The sequence below is a fragment of the Peromyscus maniculatus genome, chromosome 2 (genome assembly GCF_049852395.1).
Source record: "Peromyscus maniculatus bairdii isolate BWxNUB_F1_BW_parent chromosome 2, HU_Pman_BW_mat_3.1, whole genome shotgun sequence".
Taxonomy (NCBI): Eukaryota; Metazoa; Chordata; class Mammalia; order Rodentia; family Cricetidae; genus Peromyscus; species Peromyscus maniculatus.
Genome location: NC_134853.1, coordinates 68,916,728 through 68,943,265, shown reverse-complemented (window position 1 = coordinate 68,943,265; position 26,538 = coordinate 68,916,728). Strand labels below are relative to the sequence as shown.

General features: G+C 49.8%; 1 protein-coding gene across 4 annotated transcripts in view; it reads left to right on the top strand.

Annotated features, from left to right (window-relative positions):
- Nucleotides 1-3,763: 3,763 nt before the first annotated feature.
- Nucleotides 3,764-26,538, top strand: part of Pax5 (paired box 5) — a 192,025-nt gene continuing 169,250 nt past the window's right edge. For 2 of the 4 annotated variants that reach the window (XM_076564114.1, XM_076564115.1), the window contains exons 1-3: nt 3,764-3,940; nt 16,454-16,619; nt 22,363-22,560. In XM_076564114.1, coding sequence (XP_076420229.1) covers nt 3,895-3,940; nt 16,454-16,619; nt 22,363-22,560 — 410 coding nt within the window. In that variant the 5' untranslated portion in view covers nt 3,764-3,894. Of the gene's footprint in view, nt 3,941-9,669; nt 10,831-16,453; nt 16,620-22,362; nt 22,561-26,538 lie in introns of those variants that run through there. The other 2 variants (XM_042271080.2, XM_042271079.2) reach the window with 2 other exon arrangements.

Genomic DNA, 26,538 nt, shown 5'->3' with positions numbered 1-26,538 from the left:
GGCTTTCCCGGCACCGCCTGCTCTAGGTGCGGTAGCACGTGCGCGCTGCGCGGACTCGGACTCCTGCAAGTCCAGCTCAGGCCACGGGATCTCACTGACCTAGGGTCCGGACTTTAGGGCGGGGCCTATTCCTCGCCTCCAGCCTGGACAGCTGCTTCCACCCACCATCTTCACCAGCTCCAGAGGGAAGCTCTAGGGCTAGAGTCGGTTCGGGTGACTGCCCCCCAGGACTTGCCCAGGAGGCCCAGCGGCAGCCAATGATGACCCAAACCCTCGCTAGCACCCCCAAGATCTGGGGAGGGAGATCGGCGGGCCAGAACCGAATCTATGCCTCTCTGCTCCTGGGTAGTGTTCCCAGGCCGAGTGGAAGAGCTCGAACTTAGCCCCTCGCCTTGTGGGTCTCTGCCCCCCTTGACTCTAGCCTCCTGGCTGGGGGGAAGCTCCGGCGCGCCTCGGCCAACCCCTTCTGCGGCTCCTTTCTCTTCCTGTCACTCTCTGCTCTAGGTTTCTGTTTTCTCCCTCCTACACACTGCCGGAGCATGCCATGCGGGGTCCTGGAAGCCTCGGCACCAGCCCCTTTCCTGGGCCTCCAATCTGCCTCTGCCATTCTGTCTTTCTCTATAGATTCTCCTCGCATTTCCTAGCCCGCTTAGCTAGCATGACTCTCTGCCTCTAAGTGCCCCCCACCCCCCGCCCCCGTCTCACTGCTTGGTGTAGCATTAAAACACAACATATGTTGAGGTTAGTGTGTTGTTTCGGCAATATGGCTAGAAAAAAAAATGCCTTATTCTGTTCTTGGAACATTTCCGGTCACTAGAATTTGGTTTCCCCTCCAGGCGATGCCAGCGCTGGTTCCACCTTGCAGGCCGCTGCTGCGGAGCCCGCTGACTGTGGGTATGCAAGTGTTCAATTGTGGATACACCGACCTACGATTGCAAACAGGGCGGGCCCTCCGAGCCGAAAGCTGAACACAGGTTTCTAGAGTTTTAGGCGAGGAACTAGGGTGCATTCAGGGATCCTGACACCTTTCTAAGCCTAGACTCCTCGCTTTCTGTATCTCTAGGGCCGCAGCATCAATTCCGTGTCCTCCGAAGTGGTTTAGTTTGTCACCTGCTCCGCAGCGGGGAGCTGCCTCTACGTTCAACGCTGCTGGCAGGGGGTTTAGGGGAGTTGAAAGTACGCTAACCGGTCGCAAGAAGGCGTCAAGCCACAGCTGGCCGAGTGAGCAAAGGAACGGTGGCTAGGCCTGGGTACCGCGGAAAGGGATTTTGAATTGCGATCCCAGCACCAGGACCGCAGGACCCGCGAGGTTGTGGCTTGCGACGACGGGCGCCCCCTCGGGAACGCACGTTTGTTCCACACTGGTCCGAGGCGCAGAGCGCAACGCCGCGTCAGACCCCGGGTCTGCTATTTTTGGAGTCTGGCAAACCCGCCATTCCTAGTGTTTGGCCTAATCCTGGTTCCTAGCTAGATGTAGGCAGGAACGAAATAGTGGTCGGTGTGCCCTCCCTTAATCCCAAAGCCCCCACAAAATCAAAATATACACCCGAAACTCATCAAATCCTCTCACAAACACACAACTAAACCCAACACAGCAAAATAAACCCCAAACCCTCATCCAAGAGCATAGCTCATTAAAAAGAATCGAAGAAAACAAAATAAACGCATTTACCAATGCAGCACACACAAGGCACTTACAGATACAGAGCATATCCTAGCACTGCTCAGACGAAAAGCCTGGCAAGGAGACAGTCTACAAGGGCAAAGTACAAAACCCATACGAAATCAAAGCAGGCAAGACAGACAACAATACCCACCCCAGAGCTAAACCTGCAAAAATCAGTTCCACAAAGGAAAACAAAAACCAAAAAACCAAAACACAACAACAAGCAAAACGCAAGAAACAAAAGATTCACAGATAATGGAAACTCACAGGAAACAAACAACAAAACAAAAACCCTAAATAGGAAGAAAAGAAAAGCCTACAACTCCCGCCCCAGCCCAGGGTGAACTGTCAATTCCGAAAGGGCTTTTGATCTCCAGGCGCGGGCAGGCCGCTCCTCCCCAGCGCTGCCTCCCGGCACCCGCGGCGGAAGGGCGGGAAGCGGGAGCAGAGGCCCGGAGGCGGACGAGAGTCTAAAGCTTCAGGACCGCCAAAAATCAAACCGCGGAGTAGGGACCGGGACCCACAGGCTGCAGAGAGGAGGTGGCACGGGAGGAGCGCGCAGACCACTTGGTGTGGGGGCCGCCAGGGAATCCTCAGCCACGTTTCCGATTGTGGCGAAATCTGCTCAGTGGATTCGTGATGTCCGGTTCCCACTAACCCCCTCCCCCCATCCTCGAACTCTAGGCTCTTCCCCCTAGGTTGCAGCCCAGCCTCGTGACCACCCCCTCAAAAAAAAAAAAAAATCAAACAAACACTCTCTCTGAGGACGCGATTCACTTTTCGAAACTGCCATTGTCCAGCGGGCCAGGAGTGCTCCCCCGCCCTGAGAACCTTCCCCTGCGACTACCCCGCGGCGGGGCTCCATAGGCTTCCAGTGGCCAAGAGAGCAGCTTAGATTCCAGACTGGGGAGGGGACAGTAGGGAAGGCTTGAGCTTGGGCCGCTGGGAGCTGGGTTGTATGCGCCACACCTTTGCCTAGTCTCTTCGCCTCTGATTTCACCTCTGGAATCAAGTCTGGGACTCGGGATGCCACAAGGTCTCCTGGCCTGAGGGCAGTGGGATTTCATTTAGGGGCCTGGGTAAGGTGTTCAGAATTTTCGCTTGTTTCTGAACCTACTGAGATGGTTCTGCTTGGCCCGGGTGTTCCAAAGCAGAGGTCCGGGTTTTATCAGCAGCCTTTCTGTTGAACCTCTTGGGCTCTGGGCAGAAAGGGACGGCGCTCTGGAGAGATCTGGGACCTAGAAGCTGAGTGGAACCTGGGGATTGTAGGGATCTGAAGTTGCCCTAGAAGCAGAGCCCAAAAGACCTACGGAGGTTGCAAATGGGTTGGGGGTGGGGTAGTTGGGAACCCGAGGGCTGGCGCCGCCCTAGGGGTGAATCTGAGGATGCTAGACCGTCCCCTGTGGCTGACAATTGTGCTAGCACAGGGTTCAAAATCACCTGCTTGGCAGAATTGTTCTTTCTTTAAAATAAAAAATCGGGCCTACTGGCACCCACGAAATAAGGCTTGCATGTAGGGCGAAAGCGCACAGGGCCGCGACCCCCAGACGCAGGTTTAGAAGCAGGTGAGACAGGGTGGCTGGGGTTCAACCTCAGTCTGCTCCTTACCCTAGGCGCGCGACTAACGCGGGACGCAGTCTGAATCCTTCCTTCCCTCCCCCCAACCCCCTATAAAAGTCCAAGGCGGCACCGAGGCGGCACTGCTGTTCTCCGGGCCTCTCGCACGCCTTCGGCCCGGTCCGCCCCGTCTGGCACGCTGGGCAGGCCGCAAAGTCAACACCCTTTCCCGGCTCCTGGCCCGCGGTGCGGGGCGGTGCGCCGGGGGCGCGGTGTGTCTGGGGACACCTTGTGATGTTGGCGAGAACAGGACATGATCTCACATGGCGAGAAGCTCTTTAGTTCCTTAATCATTTCACGGTGCCTTCGGACGCTTTTTTTCCACCTAAAACGTTTAGTTTCAGCTCAGTGATCAGCTACCCCAGCTCGGCGGGGGAGCGGAAGGCTTGAATTATTCCGACTTGTGAGCGGCCCGGCACCAAAAAAAAAAAAAGAAAGAAAAAAGAAAAGAAAAGAAAAAAGAAAAAGAAAGTAAGAAAAAGAAAAAAGAAAAAGAAAGAGAAAAAAGAAAGAAAGAAATAAAAGGAAAAAAGAAAGGAAGGGGGAAAGGGGGTACAAAAAAAGTGGAAACTTTCCCCCCTGTCCATTTCATCAAGTCCTGAAATATCAAAATGGATTTAGAGAAAAATTACCCGACTCCTCGGACCATCAGGACAGGTAGGACCACCGCGAAACGGGCATCAACCGTGCTAACTCTGGGGCACATTCTCCGGCTAGTGCCCACCTAAAGGAGAGGGAGTTTGCCCAGGGAAAGGCCTGTCCGTCTACGTCTATCTGCAGTGTTTTCACTGGTCTGTCCAGGTGTCTTCAAGGAGAACTGTTTTCTTTGGGGTTTATTTGTTTCTGTTTCTGATACTTATGTTGGTGTTAATCTGGAGGTGTGCACGTTTGGGTCTGGGTGTTTGCCTAAGAGGCCCAGGGAGTGCAGGAGTGCGAATGAGTTTGTGTGCCCCCAATTAAGTTTTTTGTTTGAGTTTGTGTGCCTGCTTGTATCTTTACAAGCTTGTATCTTGCCTTGAGTGTATTATTGTGTGTGTGCGTGTTTTTTTAAGCCTCCAAAACCAGTGTCTGTGTAGATATTTCGTATATAATTTTGATAAGCATCTCACTCATGGCACATCTACTATTTTGAGGGTCTGTTCACCTCTCATAACCCAAGTGACTTTGGAAGTAAGAAGTGGCGACTCTGACCCCTTTATTTTTTATGTCAACAGCTGTCCAATGGGTACATGCCAATACACACAAAAGTGCGTGTCTCCAGGCACACACATGGCTCTGGGGCCTACTAGGGGTACAGTGCACAAACCATGTGCTGCCAGCCCTAGGTCTTATCTTATTGAGAGATAGAATCAAAAGGGTGATGTGAATTCATGGCAATTAGGCCCTCACTGTGCACTGGGCACTGTTTCATTCTTGGGGTACTATATTGAAGGTAGCATTTGTATACAAGGGTCTCTCCTATGGCAGGCACAACTTTAGTGGGTGAGAATAGTCTGCGGGCTACTGATGACATTTTGACATTTACTCCCCACCTTCACCCCAAATCACTTGTCTTTAAGCTTTCACCTAGACTAGCCTGACATTGTATGTGTCTATGTGTCACACTGTATGCTCAGTGCTATGTCCTGTGGGTCCTGCTCCAATGGAAGAGAGTTCAAGGGGGTGTATACATGTGCCTAGCCTGGTCATTTGGCTGAGGTGACTGTATGTTCACAGGTCTTCTTGGCACAATGCCCCCGTGTCTCTCAGAGGCCCAGGCACTGGGTAGCAGGGTGTGCTTATGTCTGAGTAGATGTGGCAGAGCAGTAGGCCTCTCTCTACCCTAAGGCATAGACCTGGTATGACATCCCCCTTTTCTCATTAGGCCCTTGTGCCAATGTGCACACAAATACTCTGAACTATGGCAAGAAACCCACTCCTCTCCTTCCTGGGTCATCTGTGAGACCCCCAATTCTACTCCAGCTTTTGATAAAAAGTCCGAGTGCAGAGAGGAGAAAACTTATACCCCAAAGCAGCATGACTTTCTGGCACAATTGTGGGTTCAGGAAAACTATGATTTTCTGATAGGAGCCAGAACATTGTTGTGATGAGTACAGATGCAGAGACCTGGAACTCCATCCCCTTTCCATTCTTAATCCCAAGACAAGCTTCCCCTCTCCAAGTGGTGGGATACCCAAAGGTACCTCTGCCTGGGTTGTTTATTGTTGGAAATGGGTTGGATGCATGTGAGTCTAGAGGGGTCTGGGTGGCTGCCTCTCCCGACAAGCTGTCTACTACGAAGAATGTAATTCATGGCGGTCGATGGGCTCTTTGATTAGTTCAATCGCCTGAATAATCATTTAATCAATAAAGCATTTCACTCTTCTGTGCGGTCAGACTGGGTGGGGTTTGTGTAGGGGGAATTCTAGGGGGGTTTGGAGCTTCAAATCCTAAGAGCCACACCCCTCGATGATGGGTTAGGGTCAAGGCCACCTGCTTGGGAAGGATCAGCAGCTCAGGTGAGAGTACCCTTCTGCCGGTCTTCCAAGTCCTGAGGCCCAGCCTAGGGAAGAGGAGGGAGAGGACTGAGGGGCTGTCCAGGTACTCAAAGGCTACCTTGGTCTACTTTCTGCCCTCAACTTCTAAGCCTTTCATGGGCCACCAAACTGTTCTTTCCTTCCTCCAGAATTATACAGTATTCCTTCTCCAAGCTCAGCTTTCCCAGCTGCAGTGTCTTTAGAGCTCAAAGCCCAATACTGAGCAAGGCCAGCACCCAGCAGAGAACCACTTAAGCAGTTTCTCCCTTCCTGGGAAAAGAGGAGACACAGAGGGCAGGAACTGAGGATGCACATCGAACAGGACTAGATGTAGAAGTAGGGAGAATAGCACTTCCAGTGAATGGGACAGCATCTCCAAAGGCTCCAGGAGACATCCCAGAGGTTCATCTCTGTGTTCCAGGCACAAGAAGCTGAGGTCTTGGGAGAAAGGACTGCTAAGTCTTAAGTCTTAGGGGAGAGACTTTGTCCAGGTACTCCAGATCTGCAAGGGCAGGCTGGTTGGGGTACTGAGCCCCAGCACAGGAGGTCTGCACTTCTTGAAAGACTTGGTTTAAGACTCTCCTTCCCAGGGATGCTGCCTGCAACATAACCCAAGCCAAGTAGGGCAGATTCTTGATGCACTCTCAGGAACCAGACAGGCATCTCTATGGCCCGTTTGCTGTGCAATCACAGACCGGTTGCTTTTCCTCTTTGATACTTTTTCAAATTAAAGGTTTAAAAGAACCCATCAGGTTAGAACGGCAGTGCCCAGGCATCTCCGATCCTTCCCAACTGAGCAACCAGTCTGAATCTTGAAAGACCTTGCTTTATTGAAAGAAAGAGCAGGCAAATGGGCTGGAATTGGACTGCAAGAGTGAACCCCAGGCCAGAACTCCATGGCAGCACCAGCGTGCTGAGAGCCTGGCTCTTCTGTAAGCTGGAGGGAATGTTGGGGAGCTGGGGAAGAGGAAGTGGGGATGGGGTGGCGGTGGTGTGTGCCCCATCAAGTAAAGTCTCCAAGTGCAGAGAGAGAGAGAGAGAGAGAGAGAGAGAGAGAGAGAGAGAGAGAGAGAGATGTCCTCTCTCCAAAGGTGTTCTGGCTTCTGAAACATTCTCAAAATGGCCACTCTTCCAACAGGCAAACCTTTCCACAGCAATTCAATTGAAATAAGTTGTGCATTTTTGTTTGTTTTGGTTTGCCACCCCCCCCCATGGTGGTTTTGTTTCACAGGTCTGTGCCCTCTGTCTAGCTCTTCCTGGACCCAGGCTGCAGATGAAGGCAAGAGTGAGGCATGGAAGCACAGCTCTGTTAAGGAATAGCTGTGTGATCTCAGAGTGGTCATTTAACCTCTCTGTGCCACTGTTTGGCCGCTTGTAAGGATGGACTGGGTGGTCATATCAGGACTCTTCACTTCTTTGGGGATTTGAAGTTCTCAGAGCTCAGGCACTCCAGGAGTGACAAGAAAAATCACTCAGAAGGAAATTTCCTCTGGCCCAGGATCACTAAGTATAGGGAGGGGCTCCCTTCCTCCATTGATTAGGCTGAGTCCTACAGAGGAGAACATATCCGAAGCTGAACAACACCACTGTGTGAAAGGGGGAATCCAGGCCGTTCCTCTTGGAATGGTCTCTGCAGTTTCACCCTGCCCTCAGAGCGCCCTAGGGATTCTGTGCAAACAACACAGGACAAGTGACTCCTTCAGAGGTCATCCAGATGAATTCTTTGGCTTGATGGCACCTTCCCTTCCAGCCTCCAGTCTTCCTTCTATTCCAGACTTGCTCCAGTATGACCTCAGACAAATTATATCCTCCCTCCTGCCCTCAGGTTCCACATCTGTAAAATGGGGAAAACACTGCCCCAGAACCCTTTTAGTTTTAAGATCCTAGATCTGGGTTTGGAAGCTCAAGGAGCATGATTAGGAGCATGAGGTACCATTGACTGCTTCTCTAGATCAGCCCCAAATCTTGAACTTGCTGGTGGGAATTAGGAGTCCCATAACTGTCTTGGAACTGAATAGGATAAAGCCCATGGAACCCCATGCCACCAGAACCATTTTCTTCTTGTAACCTTCCTGCTCTAAAGCAGAGGTGATGTGGGGCGGGGGGCAGAGGTCAGGACTGGGAGGGGTTCCAGACAATGGAGAGAGAAAGCTACCACCCCACCACCTTGTACACCACAACCTTCTGAGTCCCCAGAGACCGGTCTTTCTCCGCCGGCCGGCCGTTTTCCTGCAGCTGTGCCCTAGTGGGGGTGGGGATGGTGTGAGCCAGGGGAAACTTGCCTGCTTGTCCTGGGCAGCTTCGATCAAGACAGCTTTAGAGGAGTGGACCCAAGGATTGACCTAGTATAGAAATGTTAGAAGTGGGGCAAGAGGGGAAAAAGTGGAAACTGAGGAAAATTTCAGGCAGGAAGTAAATAGAGAAAATGGACTGAGGGTCCTCTAGAAATCTGCCTGAGTTCTGTCCCCTCTGAGCTATCACTGAAGCAGACATCTCAGTGTTCTTATTCTGACGGATTTATGTTTTATATCAGAGGATCATCACTTATGATTCAAAGGGGTGAGTGTTTAGTTTACTACCACAACCACTGGGGCAGTGGGATGCTCAGTTGTGTGGGCAGTGGTCGGGTCGGATCTTAGCACACTAGAGGGGTCACAGAACTATAGCTGCTTGGGTGAAGACACTTCATTTTTTAAAACGTCCAGTTGCTTTGACTGCGGTCTGAGAGCTTTACACTCCCGGGAAACTGAGATGGTCTGGTTAAAGAACTTTGCTGCATCAGGAGAATTCCACTAGAAGTCTGTCCATTTTGTCCTAAAATCTACAGGTACTCTGGTGGGGGAAAGTCAGCTTTTCCTGGCAGCTGGGAACTGCAGCGTTTGTAACCATGTTGGCGCCACAGGCTCTTTTAAATAGAGGCAACCACACAGCCGCTGGCTTCAGGTGCAGGTGCTCTCATTAGCTCTGGATGCCAGCGGACGCCTTCCGTTTCAAAGGAGGCCTTGCACCAGATGCGGAAATCCTCTTGTTGACAGAAGCTTTGAGCTAAGAGTATCACCAGCTCCCAAGGGACCTATCAGCTCCTAGGCTGAGAATTGCAAAACGGATCTATGGCTCTGTTGCTTGAGACAATCTGGTCCAAGCTTTAGAGACTCCTCAATTTCTGGTAACCTTAAAGTAATATTCCCCCAACTCTGCCTTTGGTTAATGCAGCACTGGGGCCTCTGTGGATAGAATGAGAAGGGAGGATACAGAGGAGACGGCCGTCGCTTAGTAGATTCTTGATAAAATTAGGAAATGTTTCCATTGGAAGGAACCAGCATCAAAGACCCCTTCACTAAACTCTGCCCCTTTTACAGAGGTGCAAAGTGAGTCTGAAGCGACAGGCATACACTCGTAAATCAGCCACCTAGACTGAAAGCCGAATCTCTACGACACTGCACTTGTTCCTCCAACATCTGTGGGTGTTTTTCTTTCTTTTTTTCCTTCTGGAGACTTCGCTCACAGTCCCCACCCTGTCTTGGTTGCCCCCAGTCTCTAAGCGCATCCCAGAATCCCAACGGCCGGCAGAAAGTTTGGCTCTGTGGGACCAAGAGCCGGGCTCTCCAGACGCTGCGTGGGCCCTGTCCTCTCTCTCCCCCTTTTCCTTCCGCGATCCACTAGGCCTTCTCCCCACGCGTTTGTCAATGAACGTGGCGCCGCCGCTTGGGCCCCGCCCCCCATTCTCTCCCATTGCCCAGGTACCGGCTAATCAGGCGGAGCCCGTGGGTTGCTTAGCCAATAGGACAGTATTTCGGGCTAGGGCCGGATGTCCCCGTTCTGATTGGCTTGATGAGGCGTGATTGGCAGGTGAGCTCCCGCCCCGCCCCCGCCCGGAGGGAGGCTGAGCCCCGGGCGGCGCTGTCCACACGCAGCGGGTCCTGAAAGCGGCTCCGGGGCGGCGCGGTGGCGCACTGTGCGCGCCGAGCAGGCGGAGGGCTAGCGCCGGCGGCGGCGGCAGCAGCGCGGGCATTCGAGCCGGCAGGGGCTTCATCTCAGCACCGACAGCCCTGGCGGCCCCAGCAGCCCCGGCGGCAGGGACCTGCATCCTCTCCTGCGCCCCTCGCTCACCGCTGGGCAGACGCGGCGGCTGTCCCGGAAGAGGCAAGCCGGGGACAGTCCCACCCGGACCCCCGAGAGCGGGCAGCGGATCTCCAAGAGTTGGTAGCGTGAGGCACAACCAGGAGCGAAGGGGCCCGGAGCCTCGAGGCCCGCGGGAACTTTAAAGGCGGCGGGTCCCGGTCTTCGAGGGCTGCAGTTCCGGGGCGCTCCGGGGCTCCCAGCCTCAGCAGCTGTAGCGTCTCAGAGTCCGCCGCCGTCCCTGCGCGGCGGGAGAAGGAGTTCTCTGCAACTTCGTTGGAGACGTCGGAGAGCCGGCGGGAGAGAGGTGGAGGGGCACGTCCAGCCCCAGAGACACGGAGCAGCGGGAGACAGGAAGGATCTGGCGGAGGCCGAGGGGTGGACAGACCCTCGTAGCAGCAAGACCGAAGCAGCCTGGCAGCCCGCGGGGCCTCGCTGCCCCCAGAGTGAGACGAAGGGCCGTGTGCTCGCGGCCTCTTGCAAGCTTCTGCTCCGGCGCCGAGCGCCCCTAGTTATCCCGGAGGTGGGCCCCTGCGCTATGCCCTCGACGCTGCGGGCGCCTGGGCCTCAGCTTCTCGGGTGTGGGCCGGGAGCCGCCGCTTGAGCCCGCCGAGGAGCAAAGGCAGCTGGAGGAGTTGGGCGCCCGCTCCCAGACCCCCGACTGGCTGAACACTGTTTCCCGCCTCTCGGCTCAGCTCTCCGTGATCTTCCGCAGGAGGCTTGGAGAGGGACCCCACGGCTGCAGAGGTGTTTTCTGAGCCCAGCTCACACGGTGCCTGGCCTGGTGGCGCGGCTCCCTAGGCTCTCTGAGCAGCCCTTTGGCGCCGAGAGGCAGCGGCGCGGGCCGACCTGCAGTCTGGAGCGCCCCGATGGAAATACACTGTAAGCACGACCCGTTTGCATCCATGCATAGTAAGTAGGCGGCGAGCTCGCTTCTCTCACTCTCCGGCCGGGGTCGGGTTGGGGGTGCCGGACTGCGGGGCACGTACTAAGTTCTGGAGAGCTCGGGACCTCTGTAGCTGCGAAGACAACTTTGCAAAGTGCAGGGCTTTCAGGCAGCAGACGCGGAACGCATTTAGCCGCTAAGGCCGAAGCGCCTGGTCGGTAAATCCCGTCTCCAGCAACGAGATAGTAGTGTAGGCAGCGAGCTGCAGCCTTTCCGGGTCTCCAGCAGCTAATTCTCAGAACCCTGGTTCATACTCATAGACGGTTCGAAATTGGGCCAGTTGGAAGGCAGGAAGTTTTAGCAGAGGTCAGTGAGAGTCTCAGACAGCGCCCCAAACCCCAACTCTGTTGGTGCCCCTTTCAGCCATGGGACTGACCAAGACTGATGCTTAGAATGAAAAGTGGGACCCCGATCAGTCCCTGTATGTGTGAAGAAAAGACGTGAGCGTTAAGAAAGTACACCTGGTCCAGGGTTCCAAAGGCATCCTGGGTCGAGGAGAGGGGATTTAAAAAAATAATAATAATAAACGAAGTCCGGGTCCCTAAGCTACGCTTGAGTTCAGGCATCGGCCAGTACAGACAGAGACCTTTAAAGACACCATTGAGTCATTCTCTGTAGGGTGCCTGCCTTGAGGTGGCTTCTCTCCTAGAAAGAAAAAGAGAGGAGAGAGAAAGAAAGAAAAAAAGAAAGAAAGAAAGAAAGAAAGAAAGAAAGAAAGAAAGAAAGAAAGAAAGAAAGAAAGAAAGCTAATTAGTCACATGCAGGCGCGCCTGCCTTCTGAAAGCCTGTGCGGCATAGGAGACCGGCAGGGTCATTTCGGGCACCGGCAGGGCCCTGCTGCCTGACCCGCAGGGATTCTGCCAGTTCACCCATTAACACAGCCTCCTGTGAGATGAGCGCTCTTCTCACGGTGAGTTAACGCTGGATTAGATTCGGAGATTTCAAGGAAATTCCAAGTGGAACGAATCGCGTTTCCCTTCTGTTGGCTGTAGAATCGGCCAGGGGAAGGCGCCAGGCTTTGGCAGACTGCACTCGGGTGCCCAGCTCGGGTCTCTGTGGACTGCATATCGCCGAATAACTCCGTGGCTGGCAGCCGGCTCCAAGCTCGCTTAACCTCAACCAGCCGGGATCCCGCTACTCTAGCCGTGGGTCCCCTATTTAACAAAGGCAGCAAGCAGACACCCCGCTAGAGAGAAGGCAAGCTGGGGCAAGAATCTTCGTGTCTTCCACGAAGGGCCCAGTGGCCTGGCGGCAGGGGAAGGTTTGTTTAGGCAGCGGAAGCGGGCTGCGAGCAGGTCAGCTTCTCTTTGTGTCAACATCCCAGTCGGAGGTAATCCTCCCCAGCGGCAAAAAGATTCGCACAGTGAAGCGGCTTGCTCTGGTCCCAGCCCCAACGATTCCTCCCCATTTGGGGACTGGGTTTAAGCGGCTTCCAGTCCACCTCGGCTCCAGCGTCTTCCACAGCATTTTCCTGCCCAAACTGGCTCTGGAGCCTCTCTGCTCTTACTCAGAGAGAACCTGAAAACAAACGAGTTGGGGGCAACACTCTGAGAGGCGGGCAAGCGTTGGCTCAGCCAACAAGCAACTGGGAGACAAGATGGGTTGGTCTGGCTCCCGTGCTTCCTTCCTTCCTGGCGGAAATCCAAAGGCCCGCACTGCCTCTCTCTGTCCAGAGTTCTGCTGCCCAGAGGTCATGCCCAAGCCCTTGGGGAGACAGCATCAGACTTGGTGGTCTCCCGGTGCGCATCCGTGTGGAGAAGCAGCTCCTTCCAGGTGCTGGTTAACCAACTGCTAATGTCTAAGCCTTGCTGCCGGGCCTTCAATCTGCCCCCTCCTCGGGAAGTGCTCCCTCCTCCCATTCTCAATCTCCCTGGCAGCCCAGTGGGGGCTGGGCCAGCCTAGCTTCCAGAGCTAGAGGAAGCCCTTGGCTTCTCCAGAAAGACCCTCAGCTCTCATGCCCAACGCTGTTTGCTTGCACAATGTAGTCGGTCTCTGGGTCCCAATTTGCTGGTGATGGGGGCAGAGAAAACAGGCTCTGCAAAGTGGCCGGGTCTTTCCCTTCATCTTTATTTCTGGCTCGGGTCAGTTTTTCCTTGTGGCCTCCCTTCTTCCCCCACCCCACCCCCAACCAATTCTGCACTGGACAGCTTCAGTTGGCAGGGACAGGCACTGCTGTATCGTGGGCTTTCTGAGTTCAGAGGTGCCCCACACCCTGCTCAACTTCCCTCAAGCACACTGGTACAATGACTCTCTGCTACATGCTTCCTTCCCCCGAGCATTTTACCAGTTAGTTACAAAGTACTTCTGTGGCCAGTGTCACACCTGAGTGTGACCCAAACCCTCAGTTACCTCCATTTTACAGAATATGATACTGAGGCTAGAGAGATAAAAGAACTGACAGAAATCAGCTGTCACTGGTTTTTGGGAACAGAGGCATACTGTTAGGCTTTGGAGAATTAATGGAGAGGGGTAAGGGAAGGATTTATACCAGAGAGGTCAGTGGACTGTTGGAGTGTATACACATGCAAGGCTCTACCTCTGTGTAGTCCAACTACGTCTGTATTCACAGCATGACTGTTAGGTGTGTCAGCACCTGGCTGTCCACTCTCTGTGATCCTGTTTGCATGTCTATGTGTGCCCCTTCCTCCTGCTTTGGTGCATTTAGGAAGAATTTCAATGATCCAGCCTCTTGTAGTTCAACCTTCAGCTAGCAGCAGACATCTCCTTAATTATCTGTGCCTAGCCATAGTTTTGGGGTGTGGGCAGTGTCCTTTGTGCGCAATATGTCCCTAACAAGGTCTGAGGAGCATCTACAGAAGCCAGTTCCTTCCAGAGCAGAGACACAAAGGTCCTAGGGTCACCCACAATTCCATCGTTCAATCAGCCTTCAAACCCTGCTCTTCCAGATGGGGCCATTCTATTTTTGCTGTATCTGTGTTCCCCAGTTTTTATCTAATTTGTTTGTGTCCGTTTCTGTGCCAGTTTCTAAATTCTGCACCCCTTAGGAATGATAGCTGAGTTCATGTCTCAGCCCAGTGCCCTCCTGGCAGATGAGCCCTCACCTTGCTGGAATCCACAGTAGAAATTGGGACTTGAGTCTTGTAGGAGATGCAGAGCTGGAGCAAGACCTGAGATGGAGGGAGAGGAAACAGACCCCCACCCATTGAGATCTGTCTCCTAGAGATCCCTTCCATTTGTTAATCTGTTTAGACTTTTCCCCCTCCTCTGCCTGCCTAAGACTCTGTGTCCTCTCTAGCCCTCCCTTCCTTGCTATCTGTCTCATTCCGCCCTTCCTCTCTATGGTATAGAGAGAATAGAGAGTCAACAGCATCTCTATCCTTTGCACATAGCTCTCCTTCCCTGTCTCACTTCCACTCTCCTTCAGACTTTGGACTTCCCATCTTGTCAGTCCCAGATTAGTTCCTTTCCTGAGGCTTGTGATAAAGTGCTCTGTTGGGTAGAATCATGAATGAGACAAGAGGACCAAGGGATCTGGGGGCCTGTCCAGAAAGTTAAGAAAAGTAAGAGTCACCTGCGCCAAGTCTGTGTCAGCTGTGGACACTGGCCTTGGAGTCTGCAAATTCCTTAGTATCTTAGCCTTGTGGTCAAAAGGAGGTAGTCTGGGGGGGGGGGGAGATCTGCTGTGATTTAGGGAGACCCGACTCTAGGAGACTCTTGGCATTTTTTTTCCCCTCGATGGTACAAACCTATGAGTTCCCTTACAGAATTGCTCTTGGCATTGACGTTCTTTGAAGGTTGCCACTGTGTTTTGAGCTGGAAGTTTCCATTGTTAGTGGTATAGCAAACAATAATTGCAGGTTGGCTACATTAGATCATATCAAAAGTGTTCTGGGTCTTTCCCCTGCCCTTTCCTGACATTTGTTCCCCCAATCAGCACACACCAATTTTGGATATACTTTGTTTTACTTAAATCCAGCCTGTTCTGGGAAAATTGGTTCAACTCTTTTTCCCCCCTTAGATGATCTCTGTCTTAGAACAAAGCTCTTGATCAGGGTTACTGTAATCTTTTTGTTTTAGGGAAACTATGCAATTATGTCCCTAGCTGTAAAACCCTGTTCAGGAAAATTTTCCCTCTGTTTTTTTTTCTGCTCCTGTGTGCAGTGTTTCAGAACAATCAAAATTACTTAAAGGCACATTTTGAAAATCAGAGGAAATTTCAGCATAGTTTGGGACTAAGTAATGTAATTACCTAAAAAATTATGGTTTTCTTGGACATAACCTGAACCTGGAGATTTTGGGAAGTAATATGTGAATTTGTTAGATACTTTTAAGGATAAAGGCTGTTTTTAGGAGTGTTTTATCCCTCAATTTCAGATGTTGTCCATGGGCCTGGTTGTAGCTAAGTCTTGGACTAGGATGGGGTGGTGGTGGCCAAGCTGTGGTGGCTATGTTTCTGTTTTAAAGTTGGAAGGTGTGACCTTGGAGGTGCCTCGACTTCCCTTCTGGAGCCCAGTCTGTCCCAGGTTTCCCCTCCTGGGCCTCTGAGCTGTCAGGAGCATCAATACATTCTCTTACTTGACTTTAGCTCCAATCCTCAGCAATGCCAGTTAGAGACTGCTCGCAGTTCTAGGTCCAATGGTGTTGCTACATTGTATCAGTCTGTTTCCTGGCCTGGCTCTTTAGTTTGCTCAGGTCCTGTTTCCCTTCAGCTGGGCGGTGATTACCATTGCCGAGTATCAGAGCGGAAGGGGCACTTTCTCTGACTCCTTTTACTTAAAATACATGTCATGGCACTCGTAAAAATCTGGTACTCGGGAGTTTTCTTATTTCCTCCTAACCAACTTAAACCTGTTTGCAGATTGCAAAACATGCCCAAAATTTCAGGGGCACACCTAACAAATCCTGATTCAGTGGAGTGTGCTGTGTGCAGAAGACCCTGTGACCCATTTCTTTTGTGTGCTCTGAGAGGGTACAATGGTCAAGCCTGCACATCAACCTCATCGTCTTAAAGGAAGGCTTTAATTTTTTTTTCTATTTTTAAATTAAGGCAGCGGTTAGGTTTTGTCTCAGTGATCTGAAAATGCTGGTCATTAAAAAGAAAGTCTTTAGTTCTTTGAATTAGATTGCTGATTTAAAAAACACTTTTCCCCTTGAGATGTAGATATTAGAAGAACCCGTTTCACTTTTGAAGACATTTGTTACAAGAAAACGAATTCCACTAATTTTCTTCCTCCTTAAATTTGATTATTTTAAGACATAATTTTCTCCCCAGGATCTTCCTCAGATTCAGCATTGTGTAGTAAATCATGCTCCTTTCATATAGATTTCTTTTACACATTCCCTTACCGATTCCCCCAAACGAAGAGGAAAATGCTAGCAACTAAAAGAAAACCAGTGTGGGGAGCGATCAGTGGCTCAGTTGATGGCCTGCAGATGGACAAAAGCTAAGACTGGTGTTAAAAAGCAGCCCAGGGTCCTCATGTCATCTGCATGATTGGACTCCAGGTGCAAGACCTCTAGCCTGCCAGCCATTTGTAACCAGAGGGGCTCTGGGTGCTCACAAGGGCACTTCTATGTAACCGCTTCTAACCACCCTTCCCCTTGCCTTTTGTTTCTGATCTGTTTCAGGACATGGAGGAGTGAATCAGCTCGGGGGGGTTTTTGTGAATGGACGGCCACTCCCAGATGTAGTCCGCCAAAGGATAGTGGAACTTGCCCATCAAGGTGTCAGGCCCTGCGACATCTCCAGGCAGCTTCGGGTCAGCCATGGTTGTGTCAGCAAAATTCTTGGCAGGTAAAGGCATGGGCTCCAGGCTTCCCTCAATGTTTTAAAGAAAGATCTAAAAGACAGCCCACAGCTGTTCAAGGTGCCAGTGTCACAGGGAGCCTTACGGCAGCAGCATTTTGCTCCACACACTCCGCACTTGAGAGGTTGCAAAGTGTTTTGAGATCGTCCTATTCAAAGTAGCTGTGGAACCCCCTGTTTCCAGTGTCACGTGGAATAGGGCGACTTTGTCGGGAGGAACAATGTGTTTCTCAAAAGTCTGGTTCTTTATTTTAAAGAACTCAAAAGTCAGAGGCTCTTGGGAATTGTCCCCAAACCTCTTAGGTGAGCTTGGGGTCAAGGGAATGGCTGGTGTGTGTCGGGGGGACCCAGAGATTATTGTATTTCTTCTTATTTTTCTTTTTCTCTTTTGGTGCAGGGCTGTGTGGGTGTTAAGTGATTGTCCACCACTGAGCTATATCACCAGCCCTCAGTGTTTTCTTTTAGATGTTTTCAAGTAGCACTTGGTATTTAAAAGCCAGCCGCCATCTCCAGTGGTACCCTCAGCCTGCCCATGCTGGCTGTAGTGTCTCCTCCTGGGTGTTGTGTCCCTTTTGTAGTGACAGGCATCCTAAGCACACGTTAAATTAGAGGGAGGAAAACAAGCAGCAGCAAGCACTAACTCTCAAATCTGACGTTTCAAAGTTGCCACTTGACCCAGCAATTTGCTGCAAGCAAAATACTACTCACAATGACAGTCCTCTCCAAGGGCTGTGCAGACTGGTAGCCTTACGCTTATTTTTTTCACCAGCCTCAGCATGATCCAGGGAAGGTTTTAAGACGAGGAAATAAAATAAGCCTTTTCTAGAGCTAACTGACTGGCATAGGCATGTCTGGCCAAGTCAGCACTTGGGCTGGACTGGGTCCTAAATGACTCTGGGGCCCTGTCTCTCTCCATAACCCCCAAACATTGGTGTATATATATATATATGTATATGTATATATATATATGTATATGTATATATATTTAATGTCCTGGGCATGTGACATTGTTCTAGGTCTTCCCTGGCAGACAGGAACATTCTCAGCTCTTCAGGGCTTTCTTACTATTTCTCTTCCTGAGGTCAGTGGTCCTCGTCTTTGTCCTGTAGATTGCCTTATGGTTTAACAACTGATACCTGACTGACAGTGGTGAACATTTTGAAGTATTTTTGAAGTTTTCTCAGTGACATCATGACTTTCTGCTCTTCTTGTTCCATCTGCTGGGATTTAAAAATCCTCCCAACAGTGTTGAATAACCACGTAGGGGATCTTGATTAAGACCAAAGGAAGGCATCTCAGGGATGGGAATCTGGCAGTCTGTTAGGGCTACCTATGCCCGTGTCTACTCTTCATCTTCCTGCCTAGCGTGGGTCACATCAGCTGTGGAGGACGAGGGCTCAATCCACTTCTGCCTAACACTCAGCCAGCAAATGAGTCCAGCCGGAGTTCAGAAGCAGGGGAAATCAGCCTGGTGGCCATGTTAGACGGTGGGTCAGGGGAAGCTGAGAGTGAGGACGACAAAAGGAAGTGGGCTTCGGGGAGACGGGACGAAGAGAGAAGACAAAGGGGGAGGAATGGTTGGTTTTCAAAGACAGAATAGACACTGTACAAGACAAGAGGGTGAGGGGAAGCCGTTTCAGAGTAGCCAGTCTCACTTTTGGAGCTGAATGGTCGCCACCGTCTTCATGTGGTGCTTCTTTGTAAGCGGGGGAGAGGGAAGGGGAGGCCCTTCCTTTGTTTTTACTGAGACATCCTTGCTGAGCTGACATTTTGTTCGCTGTTTGAGAATTTGAAGATAGTGAGAGCCTTTCTCAGACATCCAAATGACTGAATCTCGTGTTTTAGAGCCCCAGGGCCCTTACCTCTCCCGTGAAGATTGAGGTGGACAGGGGTCCTTCTCAAGTTAGGCCAGCAGACTCCCGTGGACCAGAATAGATTTGTCACTGGGCAGAGTGGCACTCGGAAGTTATGCGCCGCTCCGGTGCCTGGCCGTTTAAGTTGTCAACAATAAATTGGAATTTCATAGCTCATTATTTTCATAACTAAGAACCACAGTGGACAAAATGTCACTCTAATTAGAACTGCTTTTTAAGAAACAAGTTCAGCCCTAAAACGGTGTGACTGGGAATTTCTGAACTCGGCCTATTTGACCCACAGGCTGCCCCCCACCCCCTAGAAGAATTTGATGGGTGCTCATTGGGTGACAGATTGTAGAGTGCTTGGTGTGTGGTGGCTACAGTTTTCAAAGGCTGTGTAGCAAGGCAGGTGAAGTCCTTGGGAACAGGCAAGGATCCCTGTCCCTCCAAGAAGGTATGTGGGCTGACAGCAGTGTGGACATCCAGTCTAGAATTCAAGGCTATAGAGGAACTGAGCATCACATGAAGGCCAAGTCAGATCACAGAGCAGGGCTGGCGTCTCCTCTCATTGGGAATGTCAGGTCATTTGAAATTTTGGTGGCATATCACAAGATAAAAATAAAACAGTGGGGATTTAATCCCCAACTGCGCACTCTACTTTATGCAAATTCTCTTTAATTTTTTTGTAAAATCTTTTCACGGTCATTCTGTATTCCTGTTGTTATAATATCTCTGCAAAGGAGGCATGGCAGATATTCTCCCCTATTACAGAAATGGGGTAACTGAGGCCGAGGAAGGCTGTGTGGTCAAGATCACACAGCTGTTTGGTGTCAGAGCGGCGGCAGGCATGGCACCTCTTGACTCGCAGCCTAACGCTCTTTGCTTTCTTTGCACTGAGGGGCACCGGGCTGGTGGCTGCCGTTCATCTTTTGTCTGCGAGCCAAAGGACTGCACGGCTGTTTTGCTGAGATGAAAGGGTGGTTATTAAGTCTGAATCCTCACTTGACACAGTCTTGAGTTGGGCTTTCGGGAGTGTCTGTGTTGCCTTCTAAGAGCCTGGCCCACGAGTCCGTCAAATGCAAGACAGAGACCTGGGATGTCCAGACTTCGGAATTCCACAGTTGGCACTGCTCGAGTAGGGTGAGCAGGGAGCCCTGGGCTGCCACATACCAGCCATGTAAGCAGGGGGCTTTATTCTGCTGCCTGGTGACTTTCTGTGTGGTCACTGTCGTTCCATTAGAGTCATGTATTTTAAGAACACATGTAGTCTGCATATCTGCAAGCCCTATCTCGAGACTGTCCTTGCCCTAAGAGGACCCAGCGGCTCTTGGTTCATGGAATGAGTGATAGATGCTTGAGAAAAGACCTTGCAAACAGTAAAGCTCTCTATAATTGTAAGAACTGCAGCTACTAATACTTAAAACGTTATCATCAAAGCAGAAACTTGTAGTGATGAGAAAAGCACTGGATTCAAAGTCTGCTTTGAAATCTGGGCTGTCTCTGTAACCAGAGGAGTTGGGCAAGTGCCTTAGTCCTCCAGTCATTTATTTTCTCTTCTGTAAAATCCTGCTGACATCAAAAGATGTGTAAGGATCGTGGTAATTTGAAGAACTCCGTAAACTCTAGAGTGTTGTGCCCAGATAATGAGTTGTTATGAGATAGTAAATAATCGGCTTTCTCAGGGCTGGAAAGATTGCTAAGTGGTTAGGGACACTGGCTGCTCTTCCCGAGGACTGGGTTTCAATAACCAGCACCCACACGGCAGCTCACACCTGTCTGTAATTCCAGTTCCAGGGGGTCTGACACCCTCACACAGACTTATATTCAGACAAAATACCAATGCTCATAAATAAAAATAAATAAGTTTAAAAAATAATTGGCTTTCTCTTGAGAAGTTGACAGGACTGTAGAGTCTTCAGGAGTTGCTGTGTGCTAGAATTTAGGTGATTTCTACTTTCTATCAGAAAATAAATTTTCATAGGTATCCATTAAACCCTTTTGTGATTAAAAACTTTTTTTTAGAAAATTGCTTCCAATGATTTTATGAAAAGAGAAGATAGGTTGGATTTTGTTTTATGGTTAAAAATTTTAAATGAGTCACTCTTCTCAATGAAAAATAGAACTATTTCTTCACTTCTAGAATATTTACTTACTTGGCCCTAAACAGACGCATCCAAGCTAGAGTTTCAGCAACCTTACAAATCTTCCATCATTGCTTGTGGGTCGTAGTTCCATCCATCCAGTAGAATCACCTCATTCCCTTCCTCCTTTTTCCTCTCCCTCTTCCTCCCCCCTCTTCTTTTCCTTCTTCTTCTTCTTCTCCTTCTCCTTCTCCTTCTCCTTCTCCTTCTCCTTCTCCTTCTCTCTCTCTCTCTCTCTCTCTCTCTCTCTCTCTCTCTCTCTCTCTCTCTCTCTCTCTCCATGCATCTAGCCAAGTCTCCTCCTTGAAATTCCTTATGCTCCTGCCTCCACTTCACAAGTTCTAGGAATACAGATGTGTGCCAACATTCCCAGCATTCCCTTACTTCTTATAAATATTCTAGGTTTAAAACATATCATGTCTAAAATGTCTTTTGATTTAACATTTTTTTCAACCACAAGATAATCTTCTTTGGAAGAGGGGATCAGAAATTCTCCGTAAACACTGAGAAAGACATCCAGTGACATCTAGGATTCAGAGAAAGAACCAAGTCCCTTTCTCCTCCCCCGAAACGCTCTTCCATGTCACTCTTCTCCCTGGTCTCGGTTTTGCTGTGAAACCCTGACATCCTATTTGCGTTAACGAGGAAAAGCTGATAGCATGGAAATGTCCTTAGAAACAGCCATTTACCTCAGGGGAGGCCTCTGGAAGAACTGTCGAGAATCGTGGTTGGTTTTTCTGATTACTCAGGATTTGATCTCTAATACATATTTCCCATTAGCGCTGGAATCCAACACTCCCTTTAATTTTACGTCAGGGTTATTGTTTTTCTCTGTTGGAGAAAAAGCTGTCGTATAGGGACAGCTTCAGAGAATGCTGCAGTGCTGGGGGCCGGGGGGAAGCCAGTACACTGAAGGTCTGTACCGACTCTCCACGGGAATTTCAGTTCAGGAGCCTTGTCCAGGGTCCTGGCTAGGTACCTTGGGGTCCTCTGTGACCCCAAGGAAAACATTTAACCTGAATAAAGCTGTGTTTAATATCATAGAAGGCCACTTCACCTAACTGTCCCGTCACTTACTCGTTCACCTAAGACAGTTTATGTACTTTAGAGCTGTTAGAGAACCAAGAGGAAAATCTAACTCGCAACGTTTTTATAATCTGTAAAATGGTGGATGAATGTGAAGGCATTTTGCTAATATGTAGCTTGCTGCTAGCATTGTCCAATATAATATATGTATTTTATAATTATATTATAAAGTATAATACGAGCCATGTGAGCAATTTGAAGTTTTCTCATAGAACATTAAGTGAAAGGAAAGTAGTATAATTTATTTTAACTATGAATTTTATTTAACCCAATGGATACAGATTGCCATTTCAACATATAACCGACATAAAAATTATTAGTGGGCTGGCCAGACAGCTCTGGATAAAGGCGCTTGCTGCCAAGCCTGATGGCTCGGGTTCAATCCCTGGGATTCCATGATGGAAGGAGAGAACTGACTCCTGAATGTTGTTTTCTGAGCTTGGCACACACATGCATACACGGAGACACGCATGTACACAAAATACGATATTTTAAGAAATAAGATTTAAAAAATTATCCATCTATTTAATAGCTTTTTTACTACGTTTAAAAATCCGATTCACTGTTTACATTTTCAGCACACCTTGACTCGCACTTTCCACTTTGCGGCTCCTGTGTCTAACTACGGCCCTGTCTTCTCCGGTCTAGGTATTATGAGACAGGAAGCATCAAACCGGGGGTGATTGGAGGATCCAAACCAAAGGTTGCCACTCCCAAAGTGGTGGAAAAAATCGCTGAGTATAAACGCCAAAATCCGACCATGTTTGCCTGGGAGATCAGGGACCGGCTGTTGGCAGAGCGGGTGTGTGATAACGACACGGTGCCCAGCGTCAGCTCCATCAACAGGTGAGGGCGGGGATGTGGTGGGGCCGCTGTCTTGAGGGTCTGCGCTTGCCTTCTCCGCAGGTCTGCTCTTCTCTTTTCACTCCTTGGGGATAGGAACAAAGCATGACTCCAGTGATGCTTGCCGGACTCTGTCACCTTTCTCCTCTCTAAAAGGGACAGGAGTTCTCAGTCCGGGGGGGGGGGGGGGGGGGAGGACACCATGCCAATACCCAGGCCACTTGAATTCTCGGAGCCGGGGAGTGATTGGCATCACCCGGTTCACTATCTACCTATGTGGGGCACTTTGTATAAACTGTCCTGATTAGGCCTTCACAAACACCCCTGCCCCTGCCAGGGGCTCCAGGTCTGAGTGCTAGCTCATTCCAGAGGTTCCCAGGCAGACAGTCCAGCCTCCAGTTTGGACAGAGGTTGAACCACTAGGTGTGGGAAGACAAAGTTTCCTTTGGGCTGGGGACAGGGAGTTTTTTGTTCTAGCTCTGCTGCCAACTTGAAGCGAGAACTCTGCAGACACTTGTTTGTTTTCTGAGAGTCCAGGGATTCTCTAATGATTCTAATGTGGATCTTTAGGGGTATCAGGTGCTTCAGAGCCAAAGAGATGCCTGCTCCCACGCACCCTCAGCTCTCACCCATGGAGAGACAAAACCAGAAACAGACCATGACACCAAGCGTAGCCTTCTCCTGGAGTTCACATGCTATTCTTTCTTTTCTCTCCCTTAGGCTGATCCAAAGCATATTTTAAAAATAAATTTCTGACCTGGAATAGGTGTGGAAATACATATGTGTAATTCCAGCACTCTGGAGGTGGGGAGGGCAGTGATTTTGAGGCCAGCCTGAGCTATATAGCAAGACCCCAACTCAAAAAATAAAATACTACAGGGCCGGGCGGTGGTGGCACACGCCTTTAATCCCAGCACTCGGGAGGCAAAGCCAGGCGGATCTCTGTGAGTTCGAGCCCAGCCTGGGCTACCAAGTGAGCTCCAGGAAAGGCGCAAAGCTACGCAGAGAAACCCTGTCTCGAAAAATCAAAAATAAAATAAAATAAAATAAAATACTACATAAAACGAAAATTACATTCTAGAAGAAAATTTTCTTTCTTTCTTTCTTTCTTTCTTTCTTTCTTTCTTTCTTTCTTTCTTTCTTTCTTTCTTTCTTTCTTTCTTTCTTTCTTCCTTCCTTTCTTCCTTCCTTCCTTCCTTCCTTCCTTCCTTCCTTCCTTCCTTCCTTCCTTCCTTTCTCCCCTCTCTCTCTTTTTTAATGAGACAGAGTCTCACTGTGTATCTCTAGTTGGCCTGGAACTTGCTATGTGCTTGAAAAGACCCTCCTGTCTCAGCTTCCTGAATGCTGGGGTTACAAATGTACCACCACCTGAAGAAGGTGATTTTCTATTATAGATAGTGCAGTCTCTGATCCATTTAAGGCTACAAGCAGGAGCTTCGGGTATAGCCCAGTTGGTGGAGCGCGTGCCTTGTGCACAGGAAGCCCTGGGTTACATCCCTAGTATGACCTAACCCTGGTGTAGTGGTACATGTCTGTAATCCCAGTATCTGGAGTTACAGTAGAGTTAAAGATCATCCTTTAGCAACATGGAGATTGCTAAGTGAGAGACTTGAGATTCTGCCTCCAAAACCCAAAGAAATAAATAATTAAACAAACAAACAAACCCACAGTCGGAGATGAAATGATGAGATGAATATAAACAATTGTTCTCTAAAACCCACATAAGAAAAAGAAGCCAGAAGTCTTGGAATTGACGCCTACTGTGGCCAGTGCTGAGACTGAGCACAGAGAACAACTCACTCTCGAAAGAAAGAGGTGGTCAGACTGGCGTGTCCCTGAGGTCTCCTCTGGTCCTGATGGCAACACGGTGGCCCAATGCACAGCATCCCCATGTGATGGATGTGTTGACTTTCTAAGTCCCACTAATTTATCAACACTCGGCCCATTTGCTTCTCTTTTGCCCTGCTGTCTTGTGAGATGCTGGAGAAGAGGGAAAGTGGGCGCAGTCTTTTCCGATTTGTCCTAGAGGGTAGAGCTGAGGAGAGGGGGCCGATGCCAGCAGGCCAGGGGGAGGGGTGTGGTGTCTACTTTTTCCTTGAGTTATGAAAGGTTACAGTTGTGAGTTCTCCACACCAGGCTCACTGCAGGATTTTCAGGACACAAAACAAACATGATTTTTTTTCTGGGTATCCAGGTTATTGTTTTTCTTTTTAAAAATAAATTGCATTGCAGAATGATGGAAATTCTGCTAGGGGAGGAGAGAGTTGGCAAATCAGAGATCCAAACCACTTTTCCAGTGAAATTTTAGTGGAAGATGTGGGTTTTGCTAATACATATCATTCTATTACTAGTAGATACAATTTGAAATTTTCTAGCAGATATTAAGAAAAGTAAAAAGAAATATGTATAACTAATTGTGGTTATATTTATTTAATCCAACATAGAAAAAAAGTATTTCAATGCAAAATCAGTATGAAAATTATTAATGAGTTATTTAGCATCCTCTTTTTTTGGTACTAAGCTTTAAAAATGTGATTTACGTCATAACTGAACTCATACTAGGCACATGTCCCTGTGCAGTGTCCCTGTGGTTAAGCACCATACTGCTTAGGTCCCTATGAGGCAGGAGGTGTCCAGCTGGGGGTCACTGGAGAATGCAGAGGCAGGAACAGAGGCAGTATTGGAGAAGTTGGTCCGTTCTGTAGGGTAACCTTGCACAAACACCTGGTCAGGGTTTGGGAGGCCCACACATTTCCCAGTGTAGGGTACACACACGGTGACATGGTCCACAGCATAACCTCGGGTGCCCCATGGCAGTCACAGACTTTATTGCCTATGGGGATGGGACAGGCAGATGGTTAGTGAAGGAAGCGGGTCAGGTGGGACTCCAGAGACTCCAGGGGCTGAGGCAGGTGAGACAGTGCAGCCCTGTGGGTGGCAGCCGCTCCTGAGTCTCAGCTGAGTGCTGCTGGGAGTGTGAGCCGGAGCCTTTTTCTCCTTAAGAGACTCTAGAAACCAGGATCTCTGTGTGGGTGTGGATGCAGATGCACACGCATGAAAAACATCCAGACTTTCAAATGGTGGCGATTCATTTGGAGTATAACACAGACAGGTCTCCAGTTTTAATCTTCTGAAATGCAATGAATTCATGGTCACCCGATTTAAAAAGATCTAAGTGCCTTACCACACCAGGGCGTTTGTGAACACTGGGAGCTTTCTCCTACCTACTTGCAGTAGGGAGGTCTAGTTGCCTTATGTGCTTCATCTAAGGGACAGCAAGATGACTCAGTAGGTGAAGGCATTTGCTGCCAAGCCTGAGGAGCCAGGTTCCATCCCTGAGGACCCACGTGGTGGGAGGAGAGAACTGACTCCTGAGAGTTGTTCTATGATCTCCATATGCGCTGTCACCTACTCAAAATAAATAAACAAGGATCATTTAAAACTACATTTAAATCCAGAGTAAGTTATTTCAAAGTAACATGTGAAGCAAAGACGGAAGTGGTTATGGCTGTGGCACGGGCCGTGGAGGGTGGACTGGAATCAGGGGCCCAGGAACAATTTTGGCACAGGCCGTGGAGGGTGGACTGGAATCAGGGGCCCAGGAACGGCTGGCATGTCTGATTCTGTGCATCTAGTGCTGTATGACGGGAGCTTCTGAAGCTGGGGCCCGGGGCCATGGCTAGCTTCTGGGACCTCAGGGTATCTTAGATGTGGTTGGCTGGTTGAGTCTCCACATGGACTCTCTATCTGTGGCCTCCCACAGCCCTCAGGCCTGGTGCTGTCCCTTGGCAAGTGTAGAGCTGACGCCCAGATAGGAAGGCCAGGGGAAAGGTAATGGAGGCAGAAACTAGAGTAGAGTCAATGGTAAGATGAGGTCTGGTGTTCTTCCACCAGTGTCCTATAGGTTTCTGCAAGCCATCTCCTGTGAGAAGGAGGCCAGGAGGAGACGCCACCGTTCCTTCCCTATTTCAGAGCATCATG